At 43.1% G+C, this 19709-nt stretch overlaps 1 protein-coding gene across 3 annotated transcripts in view; it reads left to right on the plus strand.

Moving 5' to 3' along the window:
* ZBTB46 (zinc finger and BTB domain containing 46) overlaps positions 1-19709 on the plus strand; it is a 65606-nt gene that overhangs the window by 17739 nt on the left and 28158 nt on the right. For 2 of the 3 annotated variants that reach the window (XM_035122828.2, XM_035122829.2), the window contains 3 exons: positions 11683-11964; positions 16943-17115; positions 19622-19673. In XM_035122828.2, the coding sequence (XP_034978719.2) occupies positions 11683-11964; positions 16943-17115; positions 19622-19673 (507 nt within the window). The remainder of the gene's footprint in view (positions 1-11682; positions 11965-16942; positions 17116-19621; positions 19674-19709) is intronic. The other variant, XM_035122830.2, reaches the window with a different exon arrangement.

The following is a 19709-nucleotide window of genomic DNA, read 5'->3' on the forward strand; positions in this document are numbered from 1 at the left end:
ATATTTACGTCCTGGTTACATACCCTCTTGTTGCATTTTGTAATGGCCATTTACCGATTTTTCCTTTTTTTTTTCCCCCATTTTGTTTTCTCCTTGGTCTTACTTTTACTAAATCTTACAGTAGTCTTTCCTATAAATTATAAATTTTTCCCATTCTTTTTGAAACTTTTGTTGTTTTTGGTCTCTAATTCTCCCCGTTAACCTCGCTAGCTCTCGGCCTTTTGGCTAAGATCAAGTGTAGTTTTTAAATAGAAAATAGTTCTGTTGTGCTGCAGTTAACTAGGAAAGAGTTACTTCTTCAGCACAATGTAGTTAGTACAATACTACTGAAATATGTGATTAACAGCTGGAGGGTGGGGGTGGCAGGTGGAATATGAGTTTTCTTCAATTATTATGAGCTAGGGCCTGCATTACTGCCAAAATCAGTCACATCAAAGCACGACATACCTACAGTGGAATTACTGACTGTGTTGTCAATTAACCTTGGAATATCAGCTCAGTTCAAATTTTAGGTCTCTGTCAACCTCCTTCAGTCTTGGTGGCTGATGAAAAATAGCCAGCCAGCTGCAGCAGTTTACATTAAGGAAGTATGAGACTGTTTCCAAGCTCAGTGTGTATTAGCTACAACCAGGTGTAAGGCAAGCCTATGTGGTAGTGTGCTATAAACTAGTGCACACTGAGCATTGCACACACCAGCAGTTGACAAAAGACTACCTGCATACGTACTTTTGGGGCCAGAACTCTGTGTTGTATAATGACAGTCTGCACTGTAAGTGGTGCAATATATGGAGCACCAGTTAAAGATTCAATAAACAATCCTGCCATTTTGCACAGTTTTGATCCTGTTTGAATAGATTTCATACAGATTAATCTAAAAGCCACAGAAGGGTTATCTCTTAATCAGGATGAACCACAATTTCATAAAATGTGGGTGATAGACTCCCACAGTGAAGTTACTGCCGTTTGCCTCTCATACAGTTTTTACCCAAATAGTCTTAACCTACCTTTCATGCTTCAAATCATGGCTCTCCTCACTGGTGTACACATCCTTTACATATAATGCTCCTTCTCCTCTCTTCCTGTTTGGTCTATTTCTTTTGAATAGGTTATGCCCCTCAGTTACTGCATCCCAGTCATGAGTCTCATTCCACCACATTTCAACAATGCCTTTTATATCATACTAGTGTATTTCAGCCCGTTCAATAACGGGCGCTAGAACATCCTGGGGTTTGGAGAAGCGCTTGCGCAGCGCTTCTCCGAACCCTGGGACCTGTCCTTACTGTCGGCGGCAGGGGGACAGGAACGGAGGAGGAGAAAGCGCTGCTTTCTCCTCCTCCGTTCCTCTCTCCCAGCCGCCGACAGCAAGGAGACATCCTGGGGTTTGGAGAAGCGCTTGTGCAGCGCTTCTCCGAACCCTGGGACCTGTCCTTGCTGTCGGCGGCAGGGGGACAGGAACGGAGGAGGAGAAAGCGCTGCTTTCTCCTCCTCCGTTCCTCTCTCCCAGCCGCCGACAGCAAGGAGACATCCTGGGGTTTGGAGAAGCGCTTGCGCAGCGCTTCTCCGAACCCTGGGACCTGTCCTTACTGTCGGCGGCAGGGGGACAGGAACGGAGGAGGAGAAAGCGCTGCTTTCTCCTCCTCCGTTCCTCTCTCCCAGCCGCCGACAGCAAGGAGACATCCTGGGGTTTGGAGAAGCGCTTGTGCAGCGCTTCTCCGAACCCTGGGACCTGTCCTTGCTGTCGGCGGCAGGGGGACAGGAACGGAGGAGGAGAAAGCGCTGCTTTCTCCTCCTCCGTTCCTCTCTCCCAGCCGCCGACAGCAAGGAGACATCCTGGGGTTTGGAGAAGCGCTTGCGCAGCGCTTCTCCGAACCCTGGGACCTGTCCTTGCTGTCGGCGGCAGGGGGACAGGAACGGAGGAGGAGAAAGCGCTGCTTTCTCCTCCTCCGTTCCTCTCTCCCAGCCGCCGACAGCAAGGAGACATCCTGGGGTTTGGAGAAGCGCTTGCGCAGCGCTTCTCCGAACCCTGGGACCTGTCCTTACTGTCGGCGGCAGGGGGACAGGAACGGAGGAGGAGAAAGCGCTGCTTTCTCCTCCTCCGTTCCTCTCTCCCAGCCGCCGACAGGAAGCAGACATCCCGGGGTTCGGAGAAGCGCTTGCGCAGCGCTTCTCCGAACCCTGGGACCTGTCCTTGCTGTCGGCGGCAGGGGGACAGGAACGGAGGAGGAGAAAGCGCTGCTTTCTCCTCCTCCGTTCCTCTCTCCCAGCCGCCGACAGCAAGGAGACATCCTGGGGTTTGGAGAAGCGCTTGCGCAGCGCTTCTCCGAACCCTGGGACCTGTCCTTACTGTCGGCGGCAGGGGGACAGGAACGGAGGAGGAGAAAGCGCTGCTTTCTCCTCCTCCGTTCCTCTCTCCCAGCCGCCGACAGCAAGGAGACATCCTGGGGTTTGGAGAAGCGCTTGTGCAGCGCTTCTCCGAACCCTGGGACCTGTCCTTGCTGTCGGCGGCAGGGGGACAGGAACGGAGGAGGAGAAAGCGCTGCTTTCTCCTCCTCCGTTCCTCTCTCCCAGCCGCCGACAGCAAGGAGACATCCTGGGGTTTGGAGAAGCGCTTGCGCAGCGCTTCTCCGAACCCTGGGACCTGTCCTTACTGTCGGCGGCAGGGGGACAGGAACGGAGGAGGAGAAAGCGCTGCTTTCTCCTCCTCCGTTCCTCTCTCCCAGCCGCCGACAGGAAGCAGACATCCCGGGGTTCGGAGAAGCGCTTGCGCAGCGCTTCTCCGAACCCTGGGACCCGTCCTTACTGTCGGCGGCAGGGGGACAGGAACGGAGGAGGAGAAAGCGCTGCTTTCTCCTCCTCCGTTCCTCTCTCCCAGCCGCCGACAGGAAGCAGACATCCCGGGGTTCGGAGAAGCGCTTGCGCAGCGCTTCTCCGAACCCTGGGACCCGTCCTTACTGTCGGCGGCAGGGGGACAGGAACGGAGGAGGAGAAAGCGGCGCTTTCTCCTCCTTCCTTCCTCTCCCCCAGCCGCCGACAGGAAGGACGCGCGCACTCTCCCCCCCCCCGCCTCCTCCAACCGCCGCTCCTCACGGCCAGGGAGGGTTGTGAGGAGGCCTTCGCCGGCCTCCACCCCGGCGGGAGCGGCGGTTGGAGGAGGCAGAGTGGGGGGAGAGTGCGCGCGCGCAGTCTCTGCTGTCCAATCCCTGTATCCCTGGGGCACATGCGCAGTGACCCAGGGACACACGGGACATCTGGACGCAGGGACAACATGGACATTATTATATAGGATTTACCATCCTGTATTAAGAGCTCAAGTTCATCTTATTTCCCATGCTCTGTGCATTAGTATAGAGACAACTGAACATCATTCTTGGGGATATATGAGTAAGGATAACATTAGCTGCTGTTACTGTTGTTACCTCTCCATGAATTTTTTAACTGGCCTATATTTTTTAATTTGTTTTTTGCTGCTGGGTACCTTTGGTATTGATATTGCTGGAAGAAATATCAACAACCTCAGATATGCTGATGACACAACCTTGATGGCAGAAAGTGAGGAGGAATTAAAGAACCTTTTAATGAGGGTGAAAGAGGAGAGCGCAAAATATGGTCTGAAGCTCAACATTATAAAACCAAGATCATGGCCACTGGTCCCATCACCTCCTGGCAAATAGAAGGGGAAGAAATGGAGGCAGTGAGAGATTTTACTTTCTTGGGCTCCTTGATCACTGCAGATGGTGACAGCAGCCACGAAATTAAAAGACACCTGCTTCTTGGGAGAAAAGCAATGACAAACCTAGACAGCATCTTAAAAAGCAGAGACATCACCTTGCCAACAAAGGTCCGTATAGTTAAAGCTATGGTATTCCCAGTAGTGATGTATGGAAGTGAGAGCTGGACCATAAAGAAGGCTGATCGCCGAAGAATGGATGCTTTTGAATTATGGTGCTGGAGGAGACTCTTGAGAGTCCCATGGACTGCAAGAAGATCAAACCTATCCATTCTGAAGGAAATCAGCCCTGAGTGCTCACTGGAAGGACAGATCGTGAAGCTGAGGCTCCAATACTTTGGCCCCTCATGAGAAGAGAAGACTCCCTGGAAAAGACCCTGATGTTGGGAAAGATGGAGGGCACAAGGAGAAGGGGACGACAGAGGACGAGATGGTTGGACAGTGTTCTCGAAGCTACAAACATGAGTTTGACCAAACTGTGGGAGGCAGTGGAAGACAGGAGTGCCTGGCGTGCTCTGGTCCATGGGGTCACGAAGAGTCGGACACGACTAAACGACTAAACAACAACAACAACAACAACACCTTTGGTGGTTATACCTTTGTCATATCAGTTTAGATTGGTGTTTTATCATGGTGTAAGCTTCCTTCAGAGAGCTGGGCCCCAAAAGGTAACCATATAAAAATATAGAAATAAATTAAGAAGTACTGAAAAATACATTGTTTTTGTTGGTCTCCTTAACAAAATTTGTAAGCCAATGCATAGTGCAGATTTTCTTCATATCAGTACTGTAGTTGAATCAAATGAAGGATTTAGCTGGCTTATTTTTAATCTTTTCTGTCTGCTTTTCAGTGCTAATACAGGCAGAAAACACTTTCTAAATTATTGATATGCATGAAAACAAGGATTTTTTTGAATTGCTGAAAGAGTAGCATTATTATTTTCCTAATGGGTCATTCACATATATTAGGGATATAGTTTTATAGGATTAAGTAAAAACTAAACCACTGGGCTGTAGGATTTTGTGGTATTAAAGTTTGGCACTGTAGAGGTCAATTACCTTCACAGGAAGAATGGGAACAGTTGAAATCTGAAGAAGTGTGCATGCACATGAAATCTTATATCCAGAACAAACTTAGTTGGTCTCTAAGGTGCTACTGGACATTTTTTTATTCATTTCAACTGTGTCAGACCAACACGGCTACCTACCTGAAAGTTGAAATATAGTGTTAAATATTCTGCTTTTTTCTGGCATGTTCCTTTCTTTCCTTTCCTTTGAATACTCAAACATTACCTAAGATATGTATTATTACAGTAAAAAGGAAGTAGATTGCTGTGGGAATTGACATCTACAAACACTCCCACCTGCACCTTTTTTGAAATGTTTTTGTACCTATCTATAAGCTTATGCAATATTGATTTTCAGATGACATTAGATGGTATCTGACTAAGTTATCACAGAAGTAGATCTACTGAAATCAGAGGACGTCACTTGATTTCAATGCCCTGTTCAGCATATGACTTAGTTAAACATCACCCAGGAAGTCTGTGATTGTTAATCCACAAAAAGGAAGACCCTACTTTGATGTGCCTATGGATGGAAGTTCATACACACGCTGTGTTCTTAGCTGGGCTTCCTGGGCAGATTTTAGTGTGGATGCAGATGTTCCTTTTGCGCAGGGATTGTGGCTTTACTTTGTTGTCCTGTCACGCTGTTAGTATTGAAGGAAGAGTAATGTGAGCTGGGCTCTAAAAGAAACAAAATGTAGTTGTCCTAGTTAGGACAGAAAACATACTTTATTTCAGATAATAAGGTTTATTGAAGTAAACATTTTGTTAGTTTATTTTTAAAAAATCAACCCCTGCACAGGGCTGTATTTTAGTATAATACAGTTGGCTAATTCTTACCACACAAACAGAACGTTCTCTGAATGCCCTTGTCATATGGATGATGCATTGGTGATATTATCAAGGGAACATTCTTGGGGCTGATTCGGATGCTCTTTAAAGGTTTATTAACCCACTACATGGCTGTCCCTTCCACATATCGAGCCAAATGTGCAAAGCAATATTCTGCCTTCCTCAAACCTGCTGCACACATAGGCCAGAGTGAAATCTCTTATATATTACACTATCCTCTTTTTAGTTTAGTTTAAGTTTATGTTGCAGTATTAATTTTTCTTTTTAATTTGATGGCACTAAGCAGAAATATAATTTTCAGAATGGCCCATCTTAAAAAGAGAGCTTTATTTTAAGGTTATTAAATCGGAGTTTCCAGTTAATAAGTGCCCTGACTCCTTACAGTACCAGATGGAGGAGGGTTTTCAATTCGTATTCCTGCCATGTCTCAGGTACAGCTCCCACAATTTAATTAAGTTTTTCATTTATCTGTGTCAACTTCTATCAGCGTTGTATCATAGTTCATGGACTTGCCCTTCTTCATATTGCAGCAGTAAATTTAATCTTGGACAGTACAGTTCTTGGTTCATCAGCTCCATGATGTGGGTGTGGAAGAAGAATGCTGAGGCAGGATAACTAAAAACTAAAAACAATTTTTCTGCCCAACCACCATGATAGGTTGCTGTTTACTATGTACTGTACTTGAAAACTGTTTGTCTTCCACCTGCTAAGTAAGGAGGTTGGGAGAATAGTAGTGGGGTGGTTCAGGGATGATTGAATGAAACTGATTTCTTAGATCTGGAATGTGGAATCTCAGGCCTAGAGGCCTCTCTGTTTTGCCTTCAGGACTCTCCTTAGGCTATGGCCATCTATAGTAAGGTTACCAGATTTTTTTTCAAAAAATCCAGGGACACCTTTTTTTTTTGAAAAAAGTATTATTTTCTCTTCTGTGGTCTTCTCTGTTGTTCAATCTTTCTGTGGGCCCTGCCCTGCTCTCTTGGAGCACTAGCTACCGTGGAGTAGGCTCGGGTTGTCCCTGGGCTCTGCCATGTGTCCTTGCCCTCCCGGTGCTCTCCTACGTTTTTCCTCAGTGGCGGTGGCAGTAGTGGTGCGACAAGGTTGGGGCTCCTTCCTCTTTCTCTCTCTTCCTTCTCCTTCTCTCCTCTCCTCCTCCTTCCTGCGTCGGCTCCAGGGTTTTCCTGGCAGTTGGCTGGGTGGCCGGGCGCTCTTGTGCCCGGCTTGATTTGGGTCAAGGGGTGGGGTGGGGGGGATCAGCAGTTTCCCCCAGTTGATGTGCCAGGATTCCCCGGTTCCCCCTTAGCAGTAGCGGCGGCAGCCTCAGCAACCCAGAGCCAGCCTGGTAGCACAGTTGGCTCTGGCTGACTTCAGGAGCTGCTCGCTGCCGTGGCGCCTGCCATTTTGCCTCGCCAGAAGTCCCCATATGATGTGTCTTGTGCTGTTGAACCAATCATGCAACATTCATTCCCTAACAAAATATCTACAACACTTAAAATATAAATCCCAGGACATTAAATGAAATCTGGGGACATTCCGGGGATGGATTCTGTCCAGGGACAAATTTGTAACTCCGGGGATTGTCCCCGGGAAACAGGGACGTTGGGTAACCATACTCTATAGGCCACACTTTGATTGAGTGCATTTGTCTGGTCCAGTGTGTTTGTGAACTATGATAATGCCTCTTGCATACCTGGAAGGATGGTGGAGATGTGGTATACAGTATGTGTATGCGTAGAGGCCTCAAACTTTTGCATAGCTGGAATGGAATCTCTTGTAAAAAGGTAGGATTCTCATCCATTACTCAGCCCATTTTTGCATCTGACCCTGCCTACCACTGCTATGTGGGTCTTAGAAGGTTGGCCATGAGAGAATATGGATCTTGGGCTGAACAAGGTTCTGCTTCCCTAACCTAGATCCTTTAAAATATCTGGGCCCGGATTCAGTTAGCCTGGCACACTAGTGGCAACCAGTACAAGGACTCCTGCTAGTGCAGGGGGGCTCTCCCCCACCATACGCCCCCACAGCTCCCCCAAATTCATTCTGGATGGTCAGGAGACTCAGAACGCTGCTTGGAGGGAGTAGGGGAATTGTTTCATCTAGCAAGTAGAAATGCAATCACTAACAGAACAATCAGAAGATCATGATGTGATGTTGGATTCCTCCCTTGTTTCCCAGCCTGGTTCTAGGGCTGAGGTGGCCTTGCTTTCCTGCTGAATGACTATCACCTCTTGGAACCAGGACAGGCAAGAGTTTTGTTAGACCTCAGTGACTTTTGGTAATATTGAACATGATGTTATTCTGGTCTGTCTGATAGATACAGGGCTTGCCAACAATGTTTTATGTTGGGTCTGATCGTTTTTTTAGGATACAGTGGTGCTGACAAGCTGCTTCTTGTCTCCATGGCATGCAGCTTGCAGGGTTCCAGTTTGTCCCAATGCTGTTATAATCCAAATGGAAACACGAGGAAACTTTGTCTGGAGATTTGAGCTGGGCAGTCATTAGGTGTGCTGATTGCCGGCACTTCCAGCTTCTTCTGATTCTAGGAAAGCTGTTGAGATCCTGACTCATTTTCTAGGTGACTGTAGGATGAGACCTGACGATAGTTCAGTTGGTAGATCATGTGACTCTTAATCTCAGGTTTTGGAGTTTGAGCCTCAAGTTGGGCAAAAGATTCCTGCACTGCAGGGGGTTAAACCAGATGACCTTCATGGTCCCTTCCAACTCTACAATTCTATGATTATAGACTTCCGGTTGACCGTTGGAGGTCCATTCAGCGGAGTGGACCTCGGCGCGTCAAAGGCAGGGGGAGCCGCTCCAGCGCAGAGGACCCCCAGAAGAATGCCAAATCGAGCATTGCATAGCCGTCCGGCGGGTGCTGAAAGCATGCTCCTCCCTCTCCAGCAAGGCTCTGTTTTGAGCCCCCGAGAGCGAGGGGGTGGAAGCAGCAGGCACAACGGACAAAGAACGTTCCCTTTGACAGCGTGAAGCTAAGTACTGAAGATGCATGGAAGGATTGTGCATTTATTCAGAAGAGAATCTGAATTGCAGCTGAGATGGGAAGAGGACTTTGAAATGGGAAAGGACATTGTCAAGGGCAAAATTAAAGGATGGTTTGGGAGGTGGCAGGGAGAGAAATTTGATGTTGGGGTATTGACTCATTGGAGATTGGGAGTGGGGTGAAAAAATTAAATTGTTTTCTCAGATGGACAGATAATTTTGGTTAGAATCTGGAATGGATAGGTTAAGAGTTTGCTGTTTTTTGATGTAGAGCAAAGAAATTGTTATTAATATGTTGAGGTAGGGGAATTGATTCTGCAGTAATGAAGGGGGTGGGGAAAATTATGATTAATTTAAATTTATTGTGAAATTAATATTAAATATTGGAATTTATGGAGATATTTGGAAGGAGTTTATAGGCTAAGGGTGGAAAACATTTTAAGTTTTAAAGATGGATATAAATTATGTGGTATAAATTAGATTAGGTTAAATATGATATTTGGGGCTAGTTGGATAGCCACCCACCTCTGTCCTTCTCTTCTATCTTGGAACCTCCGGTGGCAGAGGAGGTTTTGGGGGGAGGTGGGGAGAAGTTTGATTTTAAAAAGGACTGCCTCTTCTATCTATCTTCGCGGGGGCCTTCTGGTGGCAGGGGGAGGCTTGGGGGCGGAGGGGAGGGGTAGGAATGTGAGGAATTCATAAGAATGGTCAAGATGTATATAATGTTTAAGAATATGATATATGAAATTGCTAAAGAGAATTTGGAAATGAAAATCAGATTGGGGGGACTTGGGAAAGTCCACTTAACAATGATTGAAATAGAAATAAGATAAGATTCATAATTATGTTCTTTGTTTCGTTTTGTGTTGTTTTTTGTTATTGATTATTGTTTTTGTTTCTGTTATTAATTTTACAAAATGAATAAAAATACTTAAAAATAATACAATTCTTTGATTCTATGGTACTAATAAAGTGAAACATAAATCGGAAGAGATGGATATTCTGTTGGTTAGCATGATGATGTCAAAATTGTTGCCCAAGCTCTTCTGAATGAGTGTGCTGAACGAGGTGTGTGTGTAGCTTGGGAGTGCTTCCAAATCTGACATTACTCCTGGATATCTCTTAAGGTGACTGTGGCCAGGATTGTAGGCAAAGCTTTGGCTACATTCAGAGTATAATCTTACAAAATCACTATTGTACAACTTCACTGTCTCACAGTTTGTTTCCAGGCCCAGTTCACAGTACTATCTTTGACCTTGAAGCTGTTTGGGGCTAAGCTAACGCAGTGTTTCTCAACCTTTTTTGGGCCATGGCACACTTGTTCTATGAAAAAAAATCCCGCGGCACACCAACTCTGTGCCGCCCTATATTTAGTTTAGTTTGGAGGGGAGACGTAAAGCATGCCACTGAAGAACTGCTGCGCGGTAGCCAGGCGGACCCACCAGGCGCAGAGCCTGCGGAGCGAGCGGGGACACGTTTGACGGCATTGCACAGACCCCAGGCGGGCAGACATGGGCGCGCAGCTGCCGCCGCCTCCCTCCCAGCCGCCCCAGGCAGCCGCCGCTCTGGCCCAGCGAGGGGAAGCCCTGCGCAGCCTTCCCCGCCTGCCTCCTCCCCAAACGGCGGCGGTGCCCCCTCTGGCCTCCGGCTGGATGCCGACTCTAAATTTTGCCGCGACGTGCGGCGACAAGAAGGGCGATTTGCATTGTCACGTGCCTGGTGGCCGCCAATAAACAGCGCTGACCCGCCGGAAAGGAAGCCGGCCGGGTCACGACATGGGCGCTCGCCTTGCGTCGTGACCCGGCCAGCTTCCTTTCCGGCGGGTCAGCGACGTGACAATGCAAATCTCCCTTCTCGTCGCGGCACACCAGCCAGTGTCTCGCGGCACAGTAGTGTGCCGCAGAACACCGGTTGAGAAACGCTGAGCTGACGTTTCTAAAATATCACCTCCTCCCATTTGAGCCTACCCACATTCACAGTTAATCAGGGGAGACTTCATTTTTGTTCCTTCTATGACAATGCAAATCACCCTTCTCGTCGCCGCACGTCGCGGCAAAATTTAGAGTTGGCATCCGGCCGGAGGCCAGAGAGGGCGCCGCCGCCGCCTGGGGAGGAGGAGGCAGGCGGGGAAGGCTGCGCAGGGCTTCCCTTCACCGGGCCAGAGCGGCGGCGGCGGCTGCCTGGGGCGGCTGGGAGGGAGGCGGCGGCAGCTGCGCGCCCGTGTCTGCCCGTCTGGGGTCTGTGCGTGCCGTCTAACGTGTCCCCGCTCACTCCGCAGGCTCTGCGCCTGGTGGGTCCGCCTGGCTACCGCGCAGCAGTTCTTCAGTGGCATGCTTTACGTCTCCCCTCCAAACTAAACTAAATATAGGGCCATGGCCCAAAAAAGGTTGAGAAACACTGAATTAAACAATCTTTAACATTTTGATTCTTGATTTTTGAAAGTTGTTGCAAGACCGAAGGCATGTTGCCATTCTATGTAATTGTAATCCTTATGTGAAAGAATGGAGTAACAAGCTTGTGAGAACATACAGGTTATAGCTCCACCTCTTTCTGTAGAGATGCATGTCATTGGGAAAATATTAATATGTTCAAAGGACAATACTGTATTCCTAATGTTGTGAAGTTGCAATATGTTGTTTGAATAAACTGCAACTGAGCAAGTATAAAGGGGGCATTAAGGTTCTGTTTGTCCATAATGATATTGCACTATTTAGTGCTGGTATAGTGTGTCTTCAGCAGCAGCCACATTTCCTAGATGTTACCGCTACTATTTTAGCAGCAAGAGTGTATATTCTGCAAAATGAGTGCATAACTTTGCAAAAGTGTGTACTGCACAAATATAGCAACAGTTGTATTATAGCATCAGATGAAGGCATCATAAAACTGGGGGAAAGACAAAGTAATATCAGCTGCTTCATTTTAAGCAGGCATATTGATTCTGATGCTGTGAAATGTTGGATAGATGAAGTGCTACAAATGTACATGTGGCTGAGAGGACTCTATTCTGATATGTTTACTAATGTTGGGTTTTTCTTCCACTTAGGTGTGGATCTGACAGGGGCAGAATCCAGCAACTCTGACAGCCGAATAGAGAGAGTGGACCTTTATGCAAATGTCGAGGAAGCACTCCTAGGAGGTGAAGCTGGTTATCTCTCTCAGCCTCTTACTCCAGAGAAGGAAGATGCGCTCCAGGCTGTAGCAGTTGCTAATCTGCGGGCAGCCCTTATGAGCAAGAACAGCTTGTTGTCCCTGAAAGCTGACATGCTGGGAGAGGAAAGTTCTCTGCTCTTCGAATACTTACCCAAAGGCACACATTCACTGTCTTGTAAGTTGCTGTTCCTTTGTACACTACTTAAAATGTGTAATGTGTGATGGATTTCTGTATTTTAATGTTTGATGGATTTCTGTATTTTAGAATTTCTGTTTTGTTGGAAGCCGCCCAGAGTGGCTGGGGGAACCCGGCCAGATGGGCGGGGTATAAATAAAAAATTATTATTATTATTATTATTAAAAGTTAAAAGCATAAAGGGGTTATTTAAAAAAACAGTTCTAGTTGTATGGTGCATCCCAGAGTAATGCAACCTTAATTATTTGGAGTGCTATGCATGTAGAGTCTTAACAAGGTGATACTTGGGCCTAGTTCCCACATACAGCAGATAAGTGGAAAACCTATGTCTTAATTATACCATTTCATATTGCAGATGATGGGTTTGCACAATTAAGTGATGCTTCATACGGAAAAATACCCTACACATAGAAGAGTTATAGCCTTGCCTTCCTCCTGAAATGTTTGCTTTCTATGCTTAGGTTTCTTTTTTATGTGAGGCAGAGTAATTCAGTCATGCAAGATCCTGATCTGAAAAGGTAGCTAGACACAGGTTTTTACTATGCTACCAGCAGATTTGTGTCAGGTGGCCCTTGGTCTGTCAGAGGTTGCTGGTCAGATAGTGGCTTTCGTAAGTAGATGATAATTGGAATCTGCTCCCTATCAGCCTCATGAAGGGTAATTTTAAATTGGCAAGTATATATACACATGATTCGTAGAGGGGTGAGGTGAGAGGAAAGTGAAATGCAAGAAGAAGAAATAAGAAGCAGAACAGTTGAAAGCAGAACCTGAAAGCAGAACAGACAATAAGGCAACACTGGTGAAGAATTGGTAAACTGATTCACACATCCCACTGGAGTTTTCGTTAGTTCCCTTGTTGAAGTATGGCCACCTTAAGATCACTTACAGAGTGCTCTGATTGGTTGAAATGTTCTCCTATTAATTTTGGGATATTAACATTCTGAGCACAGTTATGTCCATTTATTTGATTTGTGTAGCCACTGATCTACATAGAATGCAGAAGGGCAGTGCTGACAATAAATGACATATATTAAAGCTTGTGCCTTAATAAATTTGTAGTGGTTAAGGTGCCACAATGCTATTTGTTTTTACTTAATAATGTGAATCCATAATCTAGGCTATGAATCTAGGATGGTTGGCAGTTTTTATTGGTGTGTTGCTGCTCATCTTGTTAGCCAATCAAATGCATACTTGTTTACCAAGCAGATAGGAAAAGGCATCCCTTTTTAAAGCCTTGCTCCATAATAAATCCTCTTGATATAGGATCAAAAACTAACAGATGGGGCTAAAGACACAATTAAGATGGTTGTGTGTTCAGTATTTCCTAAATGACAGAAACACAAGGTCTTAAGTAAACATTTCACTATGGTACAAGTTTGGAGGTGGCAAAGAAGACAGTATGTGTGGGCCAAAAACACAGGGTGTTTGTTATCCAGCTAAGTCACACTCAGTCATGAAACAACTTCACTGTATTGATTGTATAGTTCTGCTCCCTGAATTTCACTTCTGCTGAATAGCATGTTCTGTCGTTACCATGGGGAATGGGGAGAGAGATGAGGTAACCTAAATGGGATATCAAATGCAACTAAGCTTCTAAGCAACTAAGCCCCACACTAATATATATTCAGCAAGAACTGTTGCCTAGCACAAATAGTGTCAAACTGTCCGTTTTTGTTTAGTAGCTTTGAGACTACCTTGTGGCAGGCAGAATAACACTATGATCTCCTCGTGTCATTTGAAGTGTTTCTCAAGTGTTTATTGCATCGTAGATTCATACAGTATGCTGAGCAACTTTTTATTTGTATTTCTCTTGCAATCCCAACATTTTAAATGCTTCTTGCTGCTTTGATATGATCAGTCAGGAACTTGATGTGGAAGGGATGCCATGGCAGTGCTTCAGTTTGTGACACAGTGGAAAGCAAAATGTAGAACATGACCCTTTGACATAGAAGGGATAAATACAGTATATGGGTTTATTGATATTGGCGCCACAAATAAACTAAGAAGGTATTTGGCAGATATTTTTGTTTAATTTTAGAAGAAGAAAAAGAGTTGGGTGGTTTTTATTTTATTGATTCATGGTCTCTGATGGGTACTGTTGCACTCATGTCTTGCATGTGGCTTTTCTATAGACATCTGATTGGCCACTGTGAGCAAAGACTTCTAGAATGGATAGATAGGCCCTTGGCCTGATCTAGCAGGGTTCTCTGTATATTCATGAAAACAGGTAAACTTAACGCAATGTAGCTTTGGGTGATATCTTGAGTTTGAGTTTTGCTTATTTCCTCAAATTTAATATGCTGAAATTGAATTGTATATATTTTGATAATTTAATCCACTGGAACACATTAAGGTTGCAATCACAAGTAACTAGGAGTAACTCAGTGAAACTTGCTTCCATATGCGGTGAATCCAAGCTCATCTCTTGTATTTTTTAAGATTTATTTTTATTTACTGGTATGTATTTTATAGAAACTTTCCAAAACTTTGAAACAGTAAATTAGCACCTCCACTACCCAAAAACCTGATTATTATTTTTAACGGTCCTTATAAGAGGGCAATAGAGAGGAGGCTTTGAACTATTTCAAAAATACTTTGTTATTTATCAGTTGAGGTAGTCTTTGGAGACTCCTCTCCAGATGTGTCCACCAATTGAGGTACAGTGGGTGGTGACCAGGGAGAGCCTTCTCAGGGATAGCACCTCGACGGAGTGAGGCTTACCCTTCACCTACACCTTTTTAGTGTCAGTTTAATTTCCCAGGCTTTAAAAACTATTTCAGCCCTAACTGATTTGATCTGATGTTGCCATTACCTCCTGCATTTATTTTTGCCGTATTGTGTATTTTTGTAAGTCAGATTCTGTTTGGAAGGAAGTATGTACTTTAAAATAAGCTTTCCTTACCTTCTCTAGTAGGAGGTCCAACAGTTTTGGGGCTTTTTGCAAACAAAAGGCTTGTATTTTGAATAGGTTTATACTAACTAGGGCAATGAAACACTTGAGGGGCTTCAAAATATTAAACTTTAATGGTGTCATTGTTTTCTTTTATAGTGGAATCTGTGTAATGATATTTAGGTATTTATCAATCCTTTTAATATTAAAAATATCATTGTGACTTTATGGGAAGTCAGCAGTGGGCCCAGTATTTGATAACATGATATGAAAAAAGCATTATTAAAATAAGCAAATAAATTAAAAGCACCAAAATAAGTTCTTTATATGAGGCTGAAAGTGAGATGTGTCAAATTGCTTTCAAATCAATGTATTTGCAATACAGTACACTATTCAATATTAAAACATGTGGAAATTACATGTCTGGAAACTTTTTGAAATAATATATATCATCTGCTGTGAACCCAAGGAATAGAGTGAAAGACTTGAAACTTTTGTTACTTCATCCTTGCTGAGTGGCTTTTCAGTGGACTGAATAATCTTGTGTATGAATTGGGTGTTTGGATGAACGTGATATGGAAACACTGTTGCTAATCCTTTGGCTCAGATGTGCTCTTAAACATTTTCTCTCATTATTTATGATAGCTTTTTGATATGTCTTAAGTTTAGTACCTCATGTTATTTTTTTATGTCATCTCAAACTATTTATAGTAGCATCTTATGCAACTGGTTACATGTATATTTGACCTTAGGTTTTATAAATCAAGTGACAGTCAATGCATAAAAACCTTCAAAAGCTAAAGAAAAATATGTTGTGGTCATTTTTCAAAAGTACTTTTCATAGAACATGTTTCTTGCTATACATTAATTTTATCAAGATTTAGAACCCATATATTCTGTTGCTATGATACTGCTATTTCATTCTATGCCTTCAATAGGATTGTGCTTCTTTCTTGCTTTTGCAGTTCAGGATAAAAGTTCTTTATAACCACCATTTATAATCAGAATTTAAATACGGTAGTTTTGTGGTGTGTGTATAATGCTATCTGATAGCTTAATCATCACACAACAATTTATTTTGATACATACACAGTTTTCTAAATACATTATTAGTAAGAAAAGCTACTGGTCTGGTAGCCTAACACAGGTTCAGAGTGTGCCTAACACTGGTTCCTCTGTGTTACTCACCTTATTGCTACCATTTCAAGTCTTGGGATTAGGCTGTTAAGTCTATTATTTCATAATTATCAGTGTTCTATCATGTATGTTTAACTTAAATTCTGCAAATATTTGAAAATAAATTGCTACACTTTTTGTGAATAGTGATGTCTTGTGTCCCCAGCATATTGTACTACAGTGCCCTCAACACAAAAATATACAGTATTTGCACCTTGTGTATTTGATTGTGAGATTATGTTTGATGCTGCATTTCACTAGCGTTCCCAGAACTCTGTGAATTAACTCAGAAAAAATAAGACTCTTCATACCATAATGCATTATTTTTGTGGGCTATGTTTAAGCTTGATGTGTGTTGTTTTTGTATTATTTTCCCTAATAGCAACAATGCTATTTATGACTAACTTAAACATGCTAGTGATTATTAGAGTCTGATGTGTGCATGGGTCTCCCACTGCTGGCTGCAGCAGAGCTCCATAAATTCCTTTGCTGATCGCACAATTGCTAATGAGATAACTGTTATGACAGTAAGAACAATCTAATCCTTTTTATGTTTAAAAGAAGTTTTGAAGAAATGGCAATGAATTAGTCACATACAAATATTGGATCATTGTATCTTTTGAAAGTTGCTCTCATTTTTGTGCTGCCTTGTGTTCTTTTTCTTGTTTTGACTTCCTTTAGTGACCATTATGCTGCTGTGTGATATAATTCCCACCACACTTTTGGGTGGGGAGGCTATTTAAAACAGTCAATGGGCCTGGAATCTCTGTGGCACTTCGTTCACTCCCACTGACAGAAGATTAAGCTACAGCTGTTCATTCCCTGCCTTTTGTTAAAACCACCAGCTGGTGCTAGTTCATGTGGGTGAGACTCGTTTCCTGTGTTCCTCAGGGTCTGGCACCAACTTGAATCGTTCAAGGGGTGAATGTGATGGCAAAGTGGAAGCATCAACTCCTCCTCTGCTGCCTTCATCACACCTTGCCACTCAGAGCCCCACTACCATCATCCCCTCTTCTGGTGATATATCACCAGATACTGTGAAAAGAGTGATGCCTTCAACTCAGGTAATATTATAGTTATCTGTGGGTAATGCTAGTTTTTAAGTGTTATAAAACTTACAACTGAAATTGTGTCGTCATGCTCAGTTTGCTATTCTTAATGTACAGTGGTGCCTTGCAAGACGAATTTAATTCGTTCCGCAAGTCAATTCGTTTTGCGAAAAATTCGTCCTGCGAATCGCAGTTTCCCATAGGAATGCATTGAAATTTCTTTTTTTGCCCATAGGAAGGCATTAATTAAATTCATCTTGCGAGTTACCATATTGCGAAAAATTCGTCTTGCAGGGCATTCGTCTTGCGAGGTACCACTGTATCTTAGAATCTGGAATTATTCAAATTTTTAACAGACCTAGGCTATTTGTATTGTCCATAATGTGGCAGTCTCATTTACCTTTCCTGTTTTGTGAAATTCTATCAAAGTACAAAAAATGCACATAGTAATTTGTTCCTTCTGTTCCAAACAGCAGTGTGTTTATGGAAATATGTATTGCTAACTCTTGCAACACACTTATTGGTTTTGATCTTCAGACCCCTATATTATAGAAATACTTTCCTGAACTTTTTAAAGGAAACATAAATGCTGGACTAGAAAAATACTTCAGAGTCCTAGCAACCTGAATCAAGCATGTACAGAATTGAGAGCTTCCTAAAGACCATTTATCCATTGTTTAAAAACTTGGGCAATAATTATTCTAAATATCAAAGAGCGTGGCAGGAATACTTTTTCTTCCTGTAAATGTATCTGGTCTTGTAAAATGTATCATATATTATTATTATTATTAGTTAAACAACTGTTTCCCTGATTTTGAAAAAATGAAATGAAATTATCATCATCACAGACAACTTGATGAAAGTATTCAGTGATGATTACATCTCCACCCCACCTCAACTAAATCACCCATTATGTCTCATAGGGAAGTCCTGTGTAGCATACAATTAATATGATGCAAATAACCCAAAACTTGAAAATATCCATTAATTAATCATTTTAAATTAGAAAATATTAAAATGTAGTTAAGGGTGCGGGTGGATAAAGGAAACTGGAGCAGGGTCGGGGATAGTTACACATATTTTTTTGGAAATGCCAGAATTTAACAGTTTGGTACTAAGGACCAAAAAAATGTTGGTATACAAATTGCGTAAAGAGAGACCCTGAAAACTTCCCTTGTATAAAAATAAAGGTATCTGAGGGCTCATTTTCATATTCTGAGCAGCAGCTGGAGAGAGAAGGTATGAATGAATTAGTTTCTCTTCCTGCCCTCCTGGCTCTCACTTAACAAGGGCAAATCAAGAGCCACTGTGGTATATTACAGTGGTGCCTCGCTTAACGAATGCCCTACTTAACGAAATTTCCGCTTAATGAAAGGTTTTTTCTAGCAGAGGTTGCCTCGCTAGACGAATGCGTTTTACGAAAAATTCGTCTAGCGAATCGCGGTTTCCCATAGGAATGCATTGAAATTCAATTAATGCGTTCCTATGGGCAAATAAAAAAAATCAAAAAAATCAATGCATTCCTATGGGATTCGCTAGATGAATTTTTCGTTATAAGAAAAGAACCGTGGAACGAATTAAATTCATCTAGCGAGGCACCACTGTACTTGGAATGTCAGACTAGGGAGTTCCAGGTTCAAATCTGCACTCAGCCATGAAGCTCACTGGGTGACTGGATCACTATTTCTCAGCTATGTCAAACCAGAGTCCATTATACACCACCTAGCGTTCCTTAGAGGAATTGTGAGATATAAATCTATAAGTGAAATTGAGCAAATGATGGTAACCATTTGGCCTAGTCGGCAACTGCTTTTTAGTGCTTAAGATAACTATTTTATGTCCCCCTGTTTTGTGTAAAATGCGATTTCCAGTCTGTGTGGCAGGATTTTCCTGCATTGAACACTTTATATGAAATAGTAGTGTACAGTGTTCTCTCATAACATATTATGGCCTACTTCTAGGCTTCATAGCCTTCATGGAAGTGCTTCGAAATAGAAAAGTATATGTTCGCCTGGCACCATCATTCTATATCATTAAGCACCAAGCAGTAACTTTCCTCTTTAACCAGGTCTTTTGCCTCTAACTATCTTTGGCCTCTTAGAGTGGGTGGGGTGTTTTAATGCTTTTTTGTGCATCTAAGTGGGTTTTTGTTTGTAAATTGCTTTGAGTTGCCTTTGGCAAGAAAAAGCAACCAATAAATTTAATAAATAATGATGATGATGACATGGCATGCTTGTGAAGCTCTCATTTCTGTACAGAATGTACTGAACACAGATTTTTTGAGATCACAAAATGAACAAATATACAGATACTTAGCAGTTTGGGTATATATTGGTTATACTGTATATTTTGAGTATACTTTTAGGTACCCAAATGAAACATTGATTTGAGTAACTAAATATTTGTAATGAACATTTGCTGAAGGAGCAGAATTACAGCCAGATTTAGTCCTTTACAAGTGTTAAAGTAGAGATATTTGATGTTCTCTGAGTATTAACATAATTGCACTTTTCTTTTGCAGGTCACCTATGATGGATTTCTAACACTGTGGCAGTTAGATAGCTCTGAAACAGGTAAATGGAAAGAAGGAAGACTGTATATTAATGATT

The sequence above is a fragment of the Zootoca vivipara genome, chromosome 7 (genome assembly GCF_963506605.1).
Source record: "Zootoca vivipara chromosome 7, rZooViv1.1, whole genome shotgun sequence".
Classification (NCBI taxonomy): domain Eukaryota; kingdom Metazoa; phylum Chordata; class Lepidosauria; order Squamata; family Lacertidae; genus Zootoca; species Zootoca vivipara.